The sequence below is a fragment of the Pyrus communis genome, chromosome 10, assembly GCF_963583255.1.
Source record: "Pyrus communis chromosome 10, drPyrComm1.1, whole genome shotgun sequence".
Classification (NCBI taxonomy): domain Eukaryota; kingdom Viridiplantae; phylum Streptophyta; class Magnoliopsida; order Rosales; family Rosaceae; genus Pyrus; species Pyrus communis.
The window spans coordinates 767,075-788,417 of NC_084812.1; the positions used below are offsets into that span (position 1 = coordinate 767,075).

The window sequence follows — 21,343 nt, forward strand, 5'->3', positions numbered from 1 at the left end:
AATTGTTCAAGGAAATATCGCAACCTGTAGTGTTTTCTAAGAAATTTTGGCATTGACTTGAGAGCATTGATATTTGTATCAGTTACTAAGACTTTTTTTGTTTAAAGAAGTATGTTTAACAGTATTTTAAGCTAATTATGTACTACGATCTAAAAAATTAAAATATATGTGTTTTTAAATGTAATTGACCTGAAATACTATTGCAAAAACATTCTGACGTAAGTCCAAATAAGGAACATGATTAGTTGAAATGGGAATATAATTTGGATTGCTTTTGGGAGCAAGAGGGGACCCTTGAGGGTGTTTGTTTATTTGACTAGTGCTGATCATTTAGGAAAAAAATAGATGCTTTGTGAATTTTTTATTTTTTATTTTAACAAAAATAATCAAAAGTTCACAAAGCATCTCTTTTATGCCTTTTTATTGGAAAGAATCCAATCAAAAGATAGGGTAGATCAAGTAAAAAGTAGGGGACTGAATGAATTAGAAAATGTGAGATGAAGAGTAGGTTAAGTCAGTCGGCCGAATTAGTATGCAAAACTGTACGCTTAAATTTGATCTCTATTTTCTTAAAATGAAAATTACAATGTGAAAATTCTCTCATTATCTCTTTTTTACTAACAACTAAAGTTCTCTTAGAGCCAATCCAACGGTTGAAAAAAAAAAGCAATCGTTGAATTGAATTTAAAAACTCTAAATAGCGGAATATTCAATACTCCACAATATTGTAGCCTCGTAGAGAGCTACTTGAAGCTTCAAGGTATTACAGTAAAATGAGAAAATGAGAATGTAAAAATTGATTCGTTGTTCTTTCATAACTCTACTTAGAGAGCTATATGAAAACTTACAGATAATGTATCAATCTAATAATACAAAATAATGTGTTCTAAAACTTACATATATTATTATTTTATTAAAACGAGACGTCACATTAACAACCATTTTGTTCCATATGGTCCTTCTCGAGCAGCCGATGCAGACCGTGCAGTGCAGGAAAGATGAAAGAGTAAAAGACAAGTTGCTGATAAAAGAAGTAACCTTTTTCTTAATATGTGATGAGCCACAGCTTTTTGTGTCCCTCGAGGACGTTAAAAAGGGTAATTACTATTTGACAACCCCCATGCTTGAACCTTGACCTTAACAGTAACTCAGTGAGTGAATTACCGAGAATGCGAGCTCCTGAACGTGTGATACATGTTTTTGGAAAGAAACATATATCGGAGCTGTTATTTTAACGGTGTTTTAAATAAGTTTGCAGTATTTTGATTTTGACGTTCAAGTTGCATGTAAATTCTACTTATACATGTCATGCAGTTGTCTTGATTTGATTCAAAGGAAACAGTGTCAAGCTGTTCGAGTTTTGGGTTTGGCATCACCACTCACGAGAGGGACCCTCCCACGCAGTGGTTCTCGCAGGTTTAGCGTGACTATAAAAACCCTCAGGAATTTCGTGACTTTCTTCTATTATTGCAGTGCTTAAAAAGCAAAAATTTTAGGGTGCTTCGGACATGGGAGATTTAGGATTTGAATTTTGGAGGTGTCTTAGTATTAAAGTATAAGTTTTTTAGATAAACAAAGAGTGAAGCGTGCAAACAAATTTAAAAAAAAAATCAGTTTTTCTACTGAGACATTCATCGAACATTTGGTGAGTTTCTTATCTTTAGCCAAACTATGTTGCACACATGCCGAAACAATCTGATGAGTGATATTGAGAGAATTTGTTGAATGATGTCGCCACAACTTGTCGAGTGTGCCGAATAAGTATTACATTAAACACTTGATAAGCACAAAAATGACTTGTACCAAACATTCAGAAAGCCCTTGGAAGATCTTCATGAATATATATATTTCTCGGACTCTGAATGGTCTTGGGACCACCTTGGTCTCAATGTACATCCACCCATGATTCCGGAGTAAGATTTTGTGATACTTCGATCATTTTAACTGTTTAATCTTGATTTTTTTTATACAAATATCCAACTGGTTATAAATACCTCCTCGCATACACCAAAACTATTGTACCATAGAAAATCCCCTTGAAAAAGTTGACACTCTTGACATAAAAAGATTGTTATATTTTGAATAGTTTGTTCACAGGAAGCGAGAAAAACTTGGGTACAATCGATTATGCATCCCTCTTCTTTTCATCTTGTTTACGCATAGAGATATAACTTTAGTTACATGTAAGAATCTCTGTTCTCGACTCAACATCGAGCCGGGAATATGTTGATAAGAGAAATTAGTAAATTACTGGAGAAGTTTCCCAACGACAGGTTTGAAATTGAAAGGGACAGACACTTTAACGGGCATTTGATTTGAAACGGATTTGCCCGTGTGCAGCTGAGAACAACACAGCTTTTTAGGAAAAGAATTTACCTGACTTGGATTCCCATTAGAGTCTCAAAACAGTAGGAGGAACTTTAGCTTATGCTTTGATTTGATACCTCTGCCTCTGTCATCTAATCATATAACAAGTACAATTATTTATATTTTACATTATCTTGTAAATACTTTTCACCACATTCTTTCTACGTCGGTCAACTTGTTTTTTAGTTCGGAGGACTTTCGTGGTTCAGGTGTATAATTATCGTGAGTATTTCTTATGATATAGACAATTAAAATAGATAAAATTGTACTATAACGATTGACGTAACATATTGTCTACCCAATTACCTTATCGAAAAAAAGTTTGTCATTCCAATGAATTAGGCAAATAGAGTAGACTAAAATATATTTTATTATTATCTTTCATCTATAGTATATACTTTCACATTTTAGTTTTGTTATCTTTCTCTACATAGAATATTTTACTATAAAGGAGATGTGGGGTCCTATTGCCTACTCATGATATTGTAGGCAACATTGTCTACTTTGGGAGAGTAGGCAAAATTTGCAAAAAAATTAATCGCCTATACTTTTAGAGCTGTTTTTGCCGACGCGGCTCATCAAAATGGATTTGCCTACTCAATTGTCTACATTGAAGATGCTCTGATATTGTGTTAATGATACAAATAAATATGTAAGTTTTTATTCACATAGTATTTGTATCAATAACATAAAACGCTAAAATAACTGTGTATCCATGCCGTAAAAGTTAATCCACTGATTTAGATTAGTGGAGGGTCAAAAGACATGCAATTGGGGGAACATATAGTCAAAATATTAGTGGTGCGGAAACTAATAAGCAAGAATAGGATTAACAATTTGCAAAAAAAAAAGACGTTAATCATGCATAAAGTATGCATAATATGTTCAATAAAGCAAGAATAGGATTAATAAAGTGATTAAAGAAAGGCACCCCCTTTTGTCCTTGTTACTGTAACAGCTAAATCTATGGCAAAATAACAGTATAACATTTTTCAATGATTAAGATACATTTTGTCAACGAAAATACTTCGGTCCTCACTAGTATGAGTATACCCTATATCCTTACCCAATAATATGGGCCAAATCTTCGTTGTTTTTATAAGGCTAGGATATCGGGTCCTAACGGGGTGAGAACCTAAGCATTACAAAAACGAACGTTTGTATGCGTCAAGAAACTCAAATAAAGAGAAAGAAGAGCTAAAAAAGGATGGAAGTATAAATATAAATTTTGTCTAATTTAAACGTTATAGCATAACCAGAGATGGATGTACATTAAGACCAAGGTGGTCACAGGATCTCATAAAATATACATGTGAATGTCCTTTGAAAACTCTCCAAATAGGTGGTATGGGTCTCTTTTGTGTCCACCAAGGGTTTGATGTAATATCTGCTAACATATCTTAACAGATTGCGCCGATAATATTCGATAGATTCTCTCGATATCATGGCTTTCCTAAATGCCAAACGACATTCCGCGTGTAAAATATAGACGCTACCGTTTTATTGTTTTTCAATGCATGGGATGTTTCCTTCCTCCTGTGGTTAATGCAAGGCATGTTTGCTATATAGAAAGTGGAACCATTTGGAAATTAAGGGGCAAGAACAAAGCAATTCATGTGCAAAAGGCAGCCGTCTCCATCCAAACACAAGGTTAGAATCGTAGAAGGAAGCTCCAAAGCATGGTTGCTTGTAGTTCAAGTAACCGAACTAGCAGCACCCGCACCATGCCCTAGTTCCTCCTGCGACAACTCAACATCAACCTAACACATACGTCATCATGAGAAACAAGGAAATTTAAACTACTACATTGATCCTTTTAACGCTCAGAAGATATTCAAGAATGTTTCGGTCTAGAGAAATAATCCCAACATCGGCTGATTAAGTTCATCTTCAATGGTTTTGTACACTGGCCAAGAGAAAAACGGAATTTGAGTGCACCATCTGTATCAAAACTAAAAGCTCACTACATCTAATTCATCGATAAGCTAATTCACCCAACATAGTTCATAACACTTACCGATGCCGTACCTTATGACAAACGTAAATCAAGGAACTTCAACAAAATGCTAAGGATCATGCCTGAAACAGTATTCCACTACCCTTCAGGTACGTTTTCCTTCTTGTTCCACATCATATTCCTCGTCATCGTCGTCATCATCCTCAGTCTCAGACTCCTCCATATTATATATGCTGCTCCGCTGAAGCTTATTGAATTCACTTTTCGAATCCTCTTCACTTAGAAATTCCTGTCCATACTTTGTTTCTCGGTGTTTAACCAACAGCCAGCGCAGCAACCGATCTTCCTTGTTCAAGTAGTGCAGCTCCTTGTTGATGTTGGGTGTAGTCATCATTGTCATTTGCATTAGTTGGCCCTATACCATATGGAAACTTTTGAGTTATAAATAAAATCATAATAACTCGTCAACAGTTAGAAATACCAACGAGACAACATATGGAAATAGAAAATGACCAAAAGTGTACAAATGTATTTCTGCATCTGATGAGATTAAGATGGTCAAGAGCTCTCAAAGGTTTTAGAATATTCCAAGAAGTGCTGAATCTGGTGAAATCTACATTTCCACCCAGGAAGCAGAAACCCTGGAAACCCAATAACCGACAAAGGAGATCGCCCTCACCCTTCAGGATAAAAGGCACCAGCATCCTAATGGAGATGTTCATGAGTGCTAAGACAGTGAAAATTGTCGCTCTTTGGGATGACAAAACGTCTAAAGAACTATCAATCAGTAAAGATACGGTTGCACTCTAAAACTGTGATAGAATGCCAACCTTTTTCGTTTTTTTGTTGTCATTTTTCCTAAGTTTAGGGATTGGCAAGGTCTGACAGAAAACCATCCGTCTTGCTATAAAGCTCGCAAAGAACTTTGAATTCAGATATTGTTACAATCTTACAAGCAGAGTCCGTCATCCCCTGCTGAGGGCGTAACAGAATCTACAACCTAAGATAGTTCAAATTAAGCATCCTGAGAATTCTGAGGGAAGCTTTCAACTTTATGCCATCCCCTAGAGGTTCCATCCTTACATTTGAAATCCTCTAATTCAAGTTCTTAAGACAAACAAAGAAAGCAGCACTTTAACCCAATTAAAATCCTAAGCCTACGAAAATATCATCCCTGCTTCAGCCAGTAATTGTCATTTCTCGAACCTCCATATTAAAAGAAGCTTATAGAAATTTCACACACTTTTCATTACGTATCAACAAAGAGAATGGGAAACTGCAGCGGCATCACGTTGGCCCTCAACTTATCGAAAATGTAGCATTAACAAGTTCAACTAAAAAACATCCGCAAACGCAACGAATTACACAACACGCTCTCATTGCAAAAATAGGACAATTCAAACGCAACGACGAAGAATACTACAATCTGTAATAATTCAAATGCACTATAAGATTGCAGAAAGATAAAAAGAAACCCACCTGATAGTACCTTCCATCAAGCTTCTTAATACCATAACCGAGCTGAACAGTGCCGAACGACTTCATGTCAGTAATAACTCCATTTCTTCTGCAAACGTGTTTGCTCACTCGAGCAACCAAGTCCATCAGAGACTCCTTCCTCACATGGGGCTTCAGCAGCAGCATACAATCGTACAGCGGCATTTCTTCCGGTTTTTCTTTCACCTGTAAACACCAAAAGCAATGAAATTTCATGTTTTTTCATCAATCTAAACCTATTCAGATGCAGTGAGAAAAAAAGAAGTTGGTTATCAAGAATTTACAGGAAGAAAAGCATGAAATTAATAAATAAAAAAATGAACTTATGATTCAAAATCCAGAACTGGAACGATTGCAACCAAGATTTGAAGTCGAAGGATATATCAGAAAGGATTTGAGGGAGCTGCCCAGTACCTTAGAGTGTATTTTAGAGGAGTGCGAAGATCAGATCCCAGACGGAGGAAAGGCGGCGATGGAGGCTGAAGAAGTGGAGGAGATCATTATTTTTGAGCTTTAAATCTCGGCCGTCTATCAGTTTAGAAATGAACGAACGGAAGTATACCACGTATACCACTAATAAGGGCTCCGATCATATACTACACAAATCTCGAAATGAAAATAAGGTCATCACCAACCGACTCGATCATAAGGCTAAAAATAGCTCGAAATGACACAAAAATTGTCTCCAACCAAGGACTAAGCCATAGGGCTTATGGGCCCCACCAAGCCAAAACCCTCAAATTAGGCCAGTAAGCTGGCCATTTCTAGCCAACTTTCCAGCTCAGTTCATTTGAATGCTAACGGCTAACTAACGTCATGTTACCATTGAAATTTGATTTTTTTTTTTTTTGGAAGAATTTAAAAAAAAAATAATTGAATTTTTTCCTATAAATACCTAAGTCATTCTTACATCATTTCTCACATACTTTTCACCATTCTACACTATCTTACCTCATTTTATTTCAATTCTTCACATTCTATTCTATCGCCTCTTTCAATAATCTTTCCTTTAATTTTTTCAATAATTTTCAAATGGCTACAACTGCAATGAAAGGAAGGGCTTTGACCCGAAAAGATGATGAAGCTCTTTACAAAGCTTATAGATGGGTCTCATATGTTATTAGTTTTGAATAGCATACTATAGATCCAAGTTTTTACGGCTCGTAGTGAGTGCTTTTAAAATAATTGAAAGCATTTTTAGAAAAAAATATTGTTGTATTTCACAAGCACTTGAAGTGTTTTTTCAGAATTCAATTGCATGTTCCTATGAACTAGCTCTAAAAACGTTATCATTAAAACGTTTTTAGTTTTTTTTTTTTAAATTACTTTTAAACGAGCTTTTACTTCACGGGATGTAGGTAGACCAAACTATGTTCAACCCAAAGTGGACCCAATCAAATTAAATTTCCTTCGGTTTACACATCCAGTCCAATTCATTGATGGGTCAATAATCTGCCTAGCCCAGACACGTGGTTGGTACACACAGACCCAGAGCCCAGTCACCGGAACCCGGATCCACTGTTTCCCGTGTTCCGTAGGCCGTAGCTTCCACGAAACCGCGATTCCAGTCTAAACCTGCCCAAACGGAAAACTCAGTTTCCCCGGTCAACACGTGTCGATAAGACCAACCACTCCACCCGTTCACTTTTGAACGCGTGGCTCTCCGGTCCCCTTCACGGCAACCAAAGCATCGAACCACACATCATTGCCCCTCTCTTACTCCAAAATTAAAAAAGCCAGCGCAGACCTTGCTTGGTCGCCTTCGTAAATTTGTGAAACACCAGTGCAATACAGTAAATTCAACACCCGGTATAACTGCAAATCCACGTCGGTCAAAATCTCAACCCGCCCACGCGCCTCAGATGGTTCCAAACCTCACGCGACGTCACGTGACGTACCGGAACCTCTCTATAAATACACGCTCCCCCTTGCTTTGCAAAATATAGCATTTCTTCTCCGATAACAAAATTTTCAGAAAATCAAGAAATTAAATAATTTTTTTTTATTTCACAATTTTCAATTTTCTCCTTCTCTTTCTTTTTCTGAGGGAAAAAAATGGTGACGGCGATTCTCCGATCGCAGGATTGCCTTCGAGGTAGGTTCCGCAACGAAGCTCTAACCCTAACCCTCTCCCCCCGCTCCGGATCACGACGGATCCCCAATTTCTCTAACCAGAACCCTAATTCCACCCCCAACCATGGCTCCACCGCCAATATTCATCAATCTCGCCGCCGGAAGAGGAGTCCGATGGCGGTTCAGTCCAATCAGCACGACCGACCTCGCGATCGGTACGCTGATCACTCCGTTGTTGCGAAGGCGCCGGTTAAAAACCTTGTGACGGGACAGGTCAAGATCCTGAGGCGCGGTGAGGTTTTGAACCCGGAGAAGAGCAACCGAGGGCTAAGAGTGGTTGCTAGCGATGATTGCAAGCAGAAGGCGAAGAAGGAAAACGATCCGGATTTGGTTTTGGGATCCACGGACCGTTTGGGACCCGACCCGGAGACCGTGCAGAAGCAGATTAAGGCTGCGGAGTTCAAGGTCATGGACGCGATTTATGCTGGATCGAGCGTTTTCTACGCGTCTCCTCCTCCTAGCTCGGTGCCGCTGCCTGCTTTTTTGGGAAGGAACGGCACCGCAACGAGCGATCTCCGCCGGCTGCTGCGGCTCGATTTGGTGTGAGCGATGGTGATTTAGCAAGGCTACCTGCTTGAATCGTTTGATCGAAAAGTTAAATGAATCCGAAATTCCGAAAATCGTTGAAGGTTGTTCTATAAGTTGGTAATGATTGTTCGCTTTGCTTCCTTTATTTTTTCAAGAGGAAAGTTGATTGAGTGCGAGCAAATGATGATAAGATTAGGGCAAATATCTTGCTAGGGTTTGTGCAAATTAAAGGAAGAAGATTAGTAGGAAAGTTTGTGTGTTTGGTGCCTTGTATAGTTTACTTAGTGTGCAAGAAATGTTTACGAGGTTGGATGAAAAGAGAAGTATATAGAGAGAAATATTATATGATGCAGTAGTAATCATCAAAGAATAAAATGTTGTGCTTAATCTCTTGCCAATCATTCTGTGTTCTTTATCTGGATTTGCACGAGTTTTTCTTGTTAGAAATGGTGTCGAAATATGCAAGTAGCCGGTTGTTTGCCTGTATTGGTTGCCTGCCTGTATTGGGCAGCCCGGCAAACTGGATATAAGTAGCCGGTTGTCTGCCTGTGTTGGGCAGCCCGGCAAACCGGTTGTCTGCCTGTATTGGGCAGCCCGGCAAACCGGATATAACCGGTTGTCCCCATGTATTGGGGAGAATGTTCAGCTACTCATCCTGATATTTGGGTAGCAATTCTCCGCCGTCTATTGGGCAGATAGACCGACTACTTGCAACCCGCAATATGTGAAGAGCTGGTTGCCTGCGTCAACCGGCCTGCGACAACTGCCCGCCAGTATTGGGCTGATTTTCCGCTACTCAAATCCCACAACGGATACTAGACAGTTTCCACTGTAGGCAGATCGACGGGCTATACTCATCCCAATACAGATTGTTCGGCTACTTAAATCCCGTAGCAGATGTGAGTAGCTGGTTGTCCGCCTTGGGCAGATCTACCGGCTACTCACATCTCGTAATTTCCTTCACATCTCGTAATTTCCTTGCAATGGAGAAAACCCCGTTGGTAGTAATGTAGGTGCCCGGAAATTTCATATATATAGACATTGATTCAAGGGAAATAGGCTAGTTGGCTACTTCTACTCAATATATTTTAGGTTGGTTTGAAAGTGCATTTAAAATGATTAAAACTGCTTTTAAGGATAAAAGTTGGGTGTATTCACTTGCATTTTTACTGAGGATTAATTTAAAAATATTTTCACTAAATGCTTTCAGTTATTTTAAAAGTCCTTTAAAACTGAATTGTAATGATCATCTGCTTTATTTACACATCATTATGCTCTAAAATATCTCAAACTGTTGAATTGTTTTGCCTGACATTAACGGAGTCGTCAGCTTCAGGATATTCTTCCGGCATTATCCTCTTCCAGAACCAGTGCTTTCTCCACATCAGTATCATCTCTTCGATCGGAATCCCCTTGGTTTCGGGAAGAAACAGGTAAACAAACACGCTCATGATAGTAATCCATCCCGCGAAGAAGAGGAAGATCCCGAATTTGAGCGCGCACAGGAGGGAGAGAAACGACTGGGCGATGATGAAGGTGAACGGAAGGTTCACAGACACTGTAATGCTTTGTCCAGCTGATCGGGTTTCTAGAGGGAAGATCTCGCTCGGCACTGTCCACCCGAGAGGACCCCATGAATACCCGAAAGCTATCACGAAGAGGCAAATCACCGCCACCACCAGTACTGAGAATCCTTTCGATAGTTCTTGATTGTCCCCGAACTTGAGCCCCAAGAGTACTGCGACTATGACCTGTTTCACGTTGAAGAGGAGAATACCAAGCGTTTATAAAGCGTTTTTAGAACTTTCAATCAGTTTTTCTAATTGAATTGTAATGAAGTTTACCTGGCACACAATCATTTGTATTCCACCAGTAATGAGCAGAACTCTTCGTCCCAGTTTGTCAACTGCTGCGATAGATAGCAGCGTAGACGTGACAAGAACTGCTCCGGTTAAAGCAGAGGAGTACAGAGCAGCATTTCCCCCGAACCCCATACTTTGAAACAACACGGGAGCGTAGAACAGAATCGAATTTATCCCCGTGAGGATCTGGAATGTCGGCATGAAGATTGCCATAACGAGCTGAGGCCTGTTCCTTCGCTCGAGGATGTTTCTGAACGGGTGCTTTATTGCATTGGCAAACTCGCTTGCATCCATCATGTCCTGAAACTCCGCACTGACATTTTTGGTTCCTCTAATTCTCTCCAAAACTTTTCTTCCTTCGTCTTTACATCCTCGTTCGATCAAGCTATTTGGTGTCTCGGGTAGAAATATTCCTCCGACTGTCATTGCTGCAGCTGGTACTAGAGCCAGCCCTAGCGAGAGCCTCCACCCCCATGGCTCGAGTTTTTGAGTTCCGTAGTTTATCATGTTTGCTGTGAAGATCCCAAGCGTAGTTGCTAACTGAAACATCATGTTTAAGGCTCCTCGAAGATGCGTTGGCGCTATTTCTGAAAGATATAGCGGAATGGCCTTCCAGACAAATAAGCAAGCAGAAGAAATCAGTTGTATTCGACCATTTTGTTGACAGAAGTAAGTCATTGCTTCTGTGAATTAGTTACCTGATTTCCAAATCCGATACCAACGCCAAGCATGATCCGACCTAAGAGAAGCATGGCCAAATTCTCAGCTGAAGCGTTTAGAGTTGCTCCAACGAGGAAACTGACTCCGCCACAGATTATACTTCCTCGGCGTCCATAATTTCTTGTGACCGGAGAAGCCACAAAAGATGCAACTAAACCGGCGAGGTACAGCGAAGAGGTAAACGCTGCAAGACCCTGGTTATCATACTTGCAGTAGTTGTTTTCCCGGGCATGCGTCTTGTTTTTGTACACTGTCTTGAAGAATTTCTTAAGAAATCCGTCCATCGACGTAACCCCGCCTAATGACGGTTAAAACCAAACATTTAGAAGAGATTCTTCAGTAAGATTTCTGCTTCCATATTTCACACACATACAGGCACAATCATACATGTTACCGATTTTATGACCGTCCGAAAACTTCCCTACAACGGTGATGACACCGTGGCGGTATTCCAACGACACTATGATCGTATCTTAAATCAATCACACACTGCTATGTGGGAAAGTTAAAAATACGTGACAATGCGTGATTGACTTGAAATACTATCACAATATCATCCTGACATTTGTAAGTTACAATAAGAATGTGTTCTCCCTTCACTTCTCTTTTTTTTTAGAAAAGAAACTTAAGTGCAACTAGTTGTATATCCGTTTTTTGTGCTTATCGCTCTCCTCGACCCTTCTTCTCACCCGTGAGGAGAGAGATAAGCACAAGCAGATATACACCCTGTTGCACCCATATTTTTTTTCCATTTTCAGCTACCCAAAATTTATGATACCATATAAGAAAGCTGAACTTTTCACCACTAACTTTGCTTTCATGTCATAATTCCCTAATTCTTTCGTTCAACGACTCGGTAGATTACCTCATGAAACCCTGAAAAAGGCAAAAAGACCAAAGAGCTAGCCAACAAAAATGTGAAAGGTTACCTGAAATTCCGATATCATAACCGAAAAGCGAGCCGCCGACGGCGGCAACAATGCAGGCAACGATGACATAAGGGGTGAGCCTCCCTTGGTACTGCTGTGCCCTCTCCTTGGCCACACCGGTCGGCGCGAACGACCCTCCCGCCATTTCCAAGCAGAGAGGAGCTAGCTCCTGCTATGACACACAAGAAAGAAAGAGAAAAAAAAAAAAAAAAAAAAAAAGAGAACCCTCAACTTTCTGGGAAAGAAGGAGGATCTACATCCATATTTTTATAGCTGCTCTTTGTTTCTTGCAAAGTGAAATTGGTGACATATCTAACCTTAAATTTATCTTTGAAACCACGATGTTATACATTAATTTAATCTAAATTATAAAAAGGAGATTTAATCCATATTATGGGTCCTCCTTGTACTGCTATGCCCTCTCTTTATTTAGATTTTTTTTCTCTTGAATGGTCTGAATTTTGGAATATATCGATTTCAGACACAGAGATCCAAGGATTTCGACTGATAAATTCATATCAACCAGGCTGAAACTTGATCAGATAGAGACAGGTCTCCCTTCACATTTATGATGAGTCAATGATGTCCATTTTTTCTTGATTTGCAATTTTCCACTTGAACTGACTTTGTTGCATGTTTTTGGTTTCATATTTGGGGAAGGGGATTCTTCGGATCCCTTTCACATAATATTTCTCATCAAATAATTTGAATATTTCAAATTAAATCAAACGACTATAAACAGAAGCCAACTCTAAAAGTTATAATAACTTTAGTTGTTAGATCAAATTTCAAGAGCCTAAATTGTTTAATGAAAAAGATTAGATAAAAGAGATCCGGAGAAGATCCTTGATGCGGGTTCTCAAATATTGTCTTCTCTGTTTGGAATTTGGTTGTACTAAAGTATGGTGCTTTGGATTACACGTAATACATGAAAAAGGAAAAGATAAGAAAGATGTACGACAGAGAGGGCTTCTTTTTTGGGTAGTGGAGCGCGATAACATCGTATACGCAGTTCATATGTTACATAATAGGTATATTTAGTGATACACTAATACTATAGCAGTGTGCTTTTTTTATTTTTTAAAGCTTTCAGTGCGGTTCCGGGATTTTTTACAATGGATTGGAAGAATTTCTATAATGATTTTGTCGAATACTATTTATGTGTATACATAGTTATGGATAAAAAAATTAAGTTGCAGATACTTTAACTTTTTTTGTGGCAGATAATTATGCTTGTATGGTGATCTACGATTCCAAATTTTGTAGCCTTTGCTCATGCTCGTGACATTTTGTTTTGTTCTTATTATCGTTTTCGTTGATCGTTTCTATCTTTGCGGTCTTGGCATAGTCCCCCGTCTTTATCTTTTTCGTTTACTTTCATTTGTTATCAATAAAATTGTTGGAGGAGGGATGAGAAGGGAGTTTCTGGATGTGAAGGTCCTCACATCTTTGGAAGAGAGTAAGTACCTTGCACGCGACCATTGCCGAATAACTAATCTCAACTAATATTTCTCTATTTGAAACAAAATTCTACAGCTTCTTGTATAAATCCACGTCTTATAGCCAATTCACATATTATAACATTTGAATTGGTTAAATTAGATAGTCGTATATCAGGACCATACATATTAAATCCAGGGTCCTATAACCACTTCACATATTATACCACTTGCATCAATTATACTAAATGATCCTATCAATACAATTCAACAATTTCTCGTCCAGCCGACGGTTGCGGGCTTGAATGATTGTTGTTGGTGAGTACGACCATTGAATGATTGTTGTGGGAGTGACTTAATATTATACTTTATTTGCTTTATGGGGTCAATTCAACATCCACTGTAAGGGCAACGTGTGTATGATTGGCACTTAAAAGAGAGCGAGATTAAGGTGCCAACAGGTTCCTTTCTAGATCATTTTTGTAAGAATATTGAGAATATATGAATCTGTCTTTATTATATATCGTTGTCAAGTATTATTTATTTTTAATTTTAAATAAAATAATTTTTGATCGTACAATATACGATGAACGACACGATTTATAGATCTTTGAAATTCTCACAAAGAGGATTCAACGAGAATCCGGAATCATTAAGGAAGCTGAAATGTGGTAGTAGGTTTGGAAAAAAAAAAGTGGTAGTGGGTAGAAAACGTGAGGACGCCGGAGTTAGTCTTGTTTGTGTGTTGATTGATTCTTGTGGAATATCCCGGTCATTTTGGTCCTAGTATTGCAAGGCAATCATAAGTGGTAGGAAAAAAAAAAAAAATGAAGCAAAATGATGCATGAAAATATTAGGCAATCTTTAAAAGCAACTGCAAAGGTTTTCTTTAATTCTCTTATTTTGAAAACTGGTTAGCATACATGCATATATTTAATATATTTGTTATTTAACAATTAGATACGTTTATATATACATATATATATATATATATATGATATTATCCTTTTTAGATCGCATACCTGATCGTTAAATGTTTAATGTATTAAGTATATATATGCAAGTACCGTAGAAAAGTTTTGAAAGTTGAATTTCCTAAACACGTGATTAGTTGATTTAATGGTATCTGATCTTCATTTGATTACAGAAGTTTTCAAGTTTGCTCATGGATATGCAAAAATAATATATAGTTGTAATGATTTGGATACTGAATTGCGACCAGTTGTAACTTTTATTAGAGGGGTTTAATTTGTTTATAAAATTATATTTGTAAACATAGAGCATGTTATAATTCACAACAACTTTTTTTATTTTTCAGAATATTAGACCCAAGTATAGTATACAAGAATTCTTGTTCGTCATATCCTTAATTATACACCTAATTTTTTATTCACCTGGTTCATACTGTGACGATCCATTCAAGAATTTGAGATGTTTTTTTGCTTTTACTGAAACTTCAGTGTGAGTGGATGATAAAAATAAAATGATACTTGCAAATTTGTCATATATTCTTACTTATCAAGAAAACCAAGAAAAAGAAAAGCATTCACCATCTCATTTGATTTGTGTTAGTTGATTAGGTTTCCAAATATGAGAAGGTTAGGTTTTTACTCAATATTATAATTAATGAACTAAACTTAACTGCTGAAGAATGATTTGTGTTAGTTGATTAGGTTTCCAAATATGAGAAGGTTAGGTTTTTACTCAATATTATAATTAATGAACTGGACTTGACTGCTGAATTCTTCAGCAGCCAAGTCTTTTCCATAATTAATTAGCAGGAAGTATATATATATGCATAATGTTGCGTGTTGGTGTGATAATCTATGAGGTCCAATCTCCCTTAAAAAAAAAAAAAAAAAAAAAAAAAGAACCTTACTCAAGGAGTTAATATATGCATAATGTTGCGTGTTGGTGTGATAATCTATGAGGTCCAATCTCCCTTAAAAAAAAAAAAAAAAAAAAAAAAAAAAAGAACAACCTTACTCAAGGAGTTAAAATTTTCTACTCGTTCTTAGTGGAAAAGAAGTAGCTTGCTTGTAGTTGATAGCTAATCTCAGGATCTTAGTTATTCTTTCTGCTTTGTGTAGAAAGTAAGTCTTCTACTATTATAGTCTAACAACTAAACCTTATGCATAGCTCGACTCGCTTAATCCATTATCATTTTTTAATACAAAAAAAAAAAAAAAAAAAAAACGAATTTCTAATTATTTAATATCCTTACTCTTGGTCTTATCCAGTGGTTCATGCCATATATGATATATTGAGCTGTGTGTGAGCCACGTATTGATCACTTGGTGAGTTGTCTGGCTTCTGCAAATTGAGGTTCTTTATTTATTTTTTCTTTTTTGTTAATTTGTGAAAGGAAACTCCTTTAAGTTCAACTCTTATCAATGACAAGTTCGATATAAAATTATAAATAACTAGTTTTGTGTCTAATGGTCGTATGAATATATCATGCATATACATATACATATACATATACATTTATACACACGCAATGAATGCATAGAGCACAAATACAAAAAGAAAACATGTTGCAAGCGACACAGACGTAGCTGAATTGGTTAACAACATTCACTCTTTACCCCCGTATGCTTAGATCGCGGCTCTTATGTGAGAACTTGCTGATGAGACATATTTTACATGTTTTTTCTTCAGTCCCCGATCACCTTCCTAAAGATTCCACATCAAAATATACCACTCAAGAATCCCCTACAAGGCAAAGAAAACAGTTAAAACAGCATAGCAGAACATTGTACCTATAAACTTCTGCTAGTGTTTGAACGTTTAATTTCTTACCAAAATCCTACGGCTTTCTTGCTTTCATTTCTGCAAAAGTTTGATCGAAATGAAAACATTCGGTCAGGGAAAGGCCGGTCTTTCAAATTAAACGAAAATAACGAACATATAATCTTCAACGAGAGAGTTACCTAGGCTTTCCTTCAAATGCATCGTTTACTTCATCAATACTTGGCTTTTCGGGGAATGTAGACAGTATTACGTACTTCTCTTTCCCGTAAGGATCTTCCACCCTCTTGTACAGTTCATAGCGATACGGGTAAGAAAACCTAAAACACGAGGTGACAAGTGATGAGAACACTTAAACATGTCAACCAACATAAGATCGTAACGTTTCAGGCACATTGCAGGAGACAAATAACATAATTGACCCATTTTCTTGCGTTGCAAGCTAGTACATTTGCAGATTCCCTGGATGCAAGTTTTTTTTAACTTTCCGATGTGAGACAATTCTTCACGACCTCAAACACATGTATTTATGAGTGTGCGAGAGAAGTAAATGGAAGTAGTGGAGTTAGAAAGTTGCGCTAAGCTTACCGGAGAGCACCCATAATTGGATACTGGGTTCCTGCATAATAGAGAAGCCGAAAGAAATAGCAATTTTCGAATGATGAAGCATACTCCAATCTCTTATCGCGTCCCATGGTCTATAGAACGAGACATAGTCAAGAAACTGATCGGTTTCTAAGAATTTAATTCAAGTTGAGAGTTCTTCACTTACTTGCATGATTCCACTCGAACCGGGTAAATCCTGAAATTTAAAAATGTCATCAGTATGTCCACTTAAAGAGAAGAAATTTCTTAGCGTTGCTTAACACTTGCAGCTCTAAGCAATCCCGAGCACAAATCATTCATCAGATGTAGCATAGAAACTGAACCTTGAGCCTAGGATTGATAAGAATTACTGGTCGGTTCCCGGCAGCATCAGTCATGGCTCTTAGATCCTGTAAATTTAAGCAAAGGGCTCTTAATAACAACAGAAGGGTAGAAAGAAAGCCATGTCAAGTACAATTTTGCTCCCTATGAATATAGTCGTGGAGTCTTCGACCCTCGAGATATATATACTTACATCAATAATACAATTCCCAACAGCATTTTGAGGAGCTACTAAGATAAACAGGTCATCTTGCTCTTCTACCTCTTTGCCACCTGCACTTGATATGTAGAAATGTTGCGTTGATGTATACATTTTTCGTGAATTTATAATGGAAGATCATGAATCTAATGTCTCAAGGCAAGTCGGATAATGTAATATACTGAAGTAAAATGAACATCAACTGTTTAGCAGACGGATGCGTAACACTTCTGTACCTATAGAACCAATGTTGATGAACGTCCCCATAGCTTCGTATTCACCCCAGTCCATGAACTCCAAGATTTTTCGAGTACCAGCAAGCTGTAATGGCATTCCAGCAAGAGCGCCTTCCCCCATCGAGCCTTGAACACAAACCTGACAAGGAAAATTTTGAATGAATGCAAGCAAAGCTTAAATCATCATTGGTCACTAATCTAAACCACCAGGATCAAATTACCTTGACATGTTTCCCATCATCGGCAAATGAAAGAGCAATAGTTCGAACAAGTTCCGTTAAGGTTCCTATTCGATAAACATCCTGTTGATCATAAGATATAGTCAACTCCAAACAGATTTGAGAAAACTAAGGTATATGCCCCCCTTACCATTTCTGGGTTCAGCTCCGGAATATTGATCTCTACCTGCCAATTTGGAAATAAGATGTGTACTTTAACATGCCTTTCGAGACCAATGGTTTTATATATGATCATAGATGCACCGTAAGTAGAAATGACCAGTAAGAAACCTTTAGTCGAGTTCTTCCATCGTTTATTGCTCTTTTTGTGGCCTGCAGCACATCCTCATAGAAATATTTCCTGATTTCTCGAGAATGTGGAACGTTATTCAATTTAGTAGGAATTCCCCTCCAGCTATCCTGTAAAATTGTGAAATAAAAATTAAACGGAACCATAGCATATTACTTATCTGGATTAACGATGGCTGATTCGATAGCTAAACAGTCACACTGAATTAACTAGACATATACCTCAACTGAAGACGGATTTGAGCCACTCCAACTTTTTCCTAGTGCAGAGAGAGAGAGAGATGGAATTTGACAAACCACAAACGTCAAGTTAATCCGTGGAGAACGGAAAATTTCGAATTTCAGTATGATTTTACTAGGTCACTGCTCTCTTCAAACTTTAGATGCATATAAAAATCATCATGCAAGATTGAAATTTGAAAACTCATTTTGGTAAAAGTAACGTGACCGAAAACAGAATAAGACTCCGTTCCAAGTATTAATCATTTAAGTCAGCGAAACTCATACAATGTGCTTCAGATTCTGAAAAGAATTACCTAATTTGATCTTGGTTTCTTTGTCTTTCAGCACTTGCGATAGTATAGAGTCTATTACTTCGAAAACAACATCCTTCGAATGGTTTCCATCGATCTGTGTTTCAAACGATATAGTGTAAAGCATAAAGTTGTTTACACAGATTCATATACAACAATGGTAAAAGGAAAAATGATATACAAGATGTCAATTAACAAACACCTTTTTCATGATACTCGAGTATGTGGCTGAGATTGAATCTGCATTTTTCTTGTATATTTCAAGACGCGACTTCACCTAGACGGAAAACAGAATAAGCTCAAAAGATTTTGAGGCACTAATTGAGTTTAACTACTCCAAAGTTTTGCCACATAACATATGAAATCGCTCACAAGTTACTGGAAATTAGAAATTAGAAATTCAAGATGTTCAAATCATACTTTTTCCTCGGTGTCATCAGGACGAGTATTAAGTCTTGCTTTAATCTCCTCAGTCTCCGGAGGGAAACTTTTTATATGGTAGATCTTCCCTGTAACTGGGTCTAGCCTTCTTCCAACACATCTGTCGATTAGAGTTTCATCAGGAACCTGTGTATTACGGAATAAAAACTATGTAAAGATCAATTCTATTTGTACAAAGTTCATACAGAAGGAATTGAGGTGACAAATCGAAATAACTTCTATATATTACACATACAAAACTACTTGTTTTAGAAAATGAATGATTTTCTACTCAAATGTCGCTCACAAAACTACGATTTCATGAGTTTGAATCAAATGAAACAGCTAACATACATCATCAGAAATTAAGCAAACTTAGAAGATTTAGTCAGCTTCCTTTAAACGATGACTTAAATGCTTCTCGAAAGAAAGAATTGAATATGAAACTAGGTTACTTGCAGATAAAGTTTTGATGGCAATCGGTTAAGCAGATAACACTTGTTATTTATGAGACTCACATACATCTAACACAATGTACACATCTGGTATAATCTTCAATTTTTGCAGACTTTGCGCTTGGTTAAAACTCCGCGGATACCCATCAAGAAGCCACCCTTTTTCCTTTGCATCATCGCATGATAACCGTGCTGTCACCATCTACAAAAGCAAGTGACCATGAATCTATGATACGATTACGAATAATGTGAGATTTTCAGTCATGATGAGTTCATGGAATAATACCGCTGTCACGACTTCATCGGGGACCAGACGACCGGCATTCATGAACTCTTTGGCCTTGTTTCCAATTTCTGTCCCGGATGACACTTCAGCTCTGAGAAGGTCCCCCGTTGATATGTGTACCAATCCAAACTGAAGAATGCAAGGCCTTCTATATTATAGCCCGTTTGGGACTACTTCTGTAACGGCTAAAAGAGGCTAAAAGTACATTTTGACATCAAAAGCTTCTGCCTATGTTTAGCAGAAAAACTTAAAAGCGTTTAGGGGTCATAGAAGCGCCTTCTGGGAAAGCACTAGGATTTTTAATAAAGATTTCAATGTGTTAATAATAAAAGCACTTCTAGCATAAAACAAGTGTTTGCTAAAGAAGCAATCCCGAACGGATCCTGAAATGGTTACCTTGTTGACAATCAATTCACATTGAGTGCCTTTGCCGGACGCCGGTGCACCGGATATCATCACCTTCAGAGGCTCTTTCAGAGAACAGTTGAGCTTCAGTCCCTGCCAAAAAACGGAGCACAAAATTCACCACAAACATTGTTGATTAAGAAGAAGAGAAAATTGACATAAACATAAACACAACGTCAATGTCTTTTTTTATTTCTCTACGTTGGATTTGTAGGTGATCCTCAAATGGGCATTGCTGTAGAGTCGCAGAGAGCAGATACGGTTCGAAGACGTTTCGAGGGAGAGAGAGGAAGAAGAAGAAGAAGAAGAAGAGGAGAGAGAGGGAGAGGGAGAGAAAGGGAAGACAGAGGAAGAGTAGACATTGGAGGAGTGAAGAGGAGAGAGAGAGTGGAGCAACATTCTTTGTTCTTCTCTCTGTGTGTGAACGATAGGGAGAGAAGGAGAGGGAGTGGGAGGGAGGAGGCTAAGAAGTATAAGCGGCTGAAGCTAACGGAAAAACTGACACCACTAGTTCTGGTTTTCTCTGTTGAAAAAGGCTCTAACTCTCGAGTTGGATTGACATTTTTGTCCTCCGAGCCATTTATATACGATTGGGAGCCGAAACTCTGGAATTCTCGTAATCTATAAATGCATTTAATATTTTTCGAAAAAATATTCAAATTCCAAAAAAATTTAGTTTGGATTGGAAATTTTAGCGGTGGAATTAGATACCCTATTCAAGTTTTTTTAATGTAACGGGAATATGATTAGGTACACCAAATGTTATAATACAAGTGGTTCAAAAATTTTTTTAAGTATCCAACCACTTGTATTATAATACTTTGTGTATCATGTCGTATTGCCTTTACGTTGAAAAACATTACTATTCAAGGTCTATTAAATTTATTTAGTATTGGATGAATTAGAAAAGTTGGATGCTAATGATGACAACGCTAATTTATTTCCATCAAGAAAATAAATTCTCAGGAAGAGTTCAGATGCATAAAAGTGTTTCTAATAACGTTTGACAAAAAAAACAATTACTCTGTTTTTTATTAAAAAAAAATGCTAACAACATTTGAATGTCCTAGTGAAAAGTTAAGGGCTAAAAGTGCTATATCAGTCATTTAGTACTACATTAAGCGAGAGATTTTAAGTTTTACAGTTGACAAATGATCGAATTTCGCGGTTGA

General features: G+C 37.5%; 4 protein-coding genes across 4 annotated transcripts; 1 reads left to right on the top strand and 3 right to left on the bottom strand.

Moving 5' to 3' along the window:
* Positions 1 to 4,156: 4,156 nt before the first annotated feature.
* LOC137748544 (small ribosomal subunit protein bS6m-like) lies at positions 4,157 to 6,345 on the bottom strand. Its single transcript, XM_068488712.1, has 3 exons — positions 6,236 to 6,345; positions 5,804 to 6,007; positions 4,157 to 4,739 (listed from the first exon to the last, which is right to left on the bottom strand). The coding sequence occupies exons 2-3, from the start codon at positions 5,984 to 5,986 to the stop codon at positions 4,470 to 4,472; spliced, it is 453 nt and encodes a 150-aa protein (XP_068344813.1). The 5' UTR covers positions 5,987 to 6,007; positions 6,236 to 6,345; the 3' UTR covers positions 4,157 to 4,469.
* Positions 6,346 to 7,783: 1,438 nt separating this feature from the next.
* LOC137747073 (uncharacterized) lies at positions 7,784 to 8,880 on the top strand. Its single transcript, XM_068487079.1, has one exon. It carries the CDS (start codon positions 7,877 to 7,879, stop codon positions 8,498 to 8,500), a length of 624 nt encoding a protein of 207 aa, XP_068343180.1. The 5' UTR covers positions 7,784 to 7,876; the 3' UTR covers positions 8,501 to 8,880.
* A 753-nt stretch (positions 8,881 to 9,633) lies between these two features.
* Positions 9,634 to 12,498, bottom strand: LOC137747072 (sugar transport protein 7-like). The gene is made up of 4 exons (XM_068487078.1): positions 11,994 to 12,498; positions 11,043 to 11,362; positions 10,327 to 10,953; positions 9,634 to 10,233 (listed from the first exon to the last, which is right to left on the bottom strand). The coding sequence occupies exons 1-4, from the start codon at positions 12,136 to 12,138 to the stop codon at positions 9,769 to 9,771; spliced, it is 1,557 nt and encodes a 518-aa protein (XP_068343179.1). The 5' UTR covers positions 12,139 to 12,498; the 3' UTR covers positions 9,634 to 9,768.
* A 3,330-nt stretch (positions 12,499 to 15,828) lies between these two features.
* LOC137747071 (adenylate kinase 5, chloroplastic) lies at positions 15,829 to 20,643 on the bottom strand. Its single transcript, XM_068487077.1, has 19 exons — positions 20,373 to 20,643; positions 20,163 to 20,264; positions 19,767 to 19,895; positions 19,548 to 19,682; positions 19,026 to 19,172; positions 18,808 to 18,882; positions 18,609 to 18,702; positions 18,295 to 18,332; positions 18,055 to 18,183; positions 17,915 to 17,950; positions 17,767 to 17,847; positions 17,546 to 17,684; positions 17,304 to 17,383; positions 17,113 to 17,178; positions 16,956 to 16,985; positions 16,772 to 16,881; positions 16,366 to 16,503; positions 16,235 to 16,264; positions 15,829 to 16,147 (listed from the first exon to the last, which is right to left on the bottom strand). The coding sequence occupies exons 1-19, from the start codon at positions 20,568 to 20,570 to the stop codon at positions 16,123 to 16,125; spliced, it is 1,782 nt and encodes a 593-aa protein (XP_068343178.1). The 5' UTR covers positions 20,571 to 20,643; the 3' UTR covers positions 15,829 to 16,122.
* Between the last annotated feature and the right edge of the window lie 700 nt (positions 20,644 to 21,343).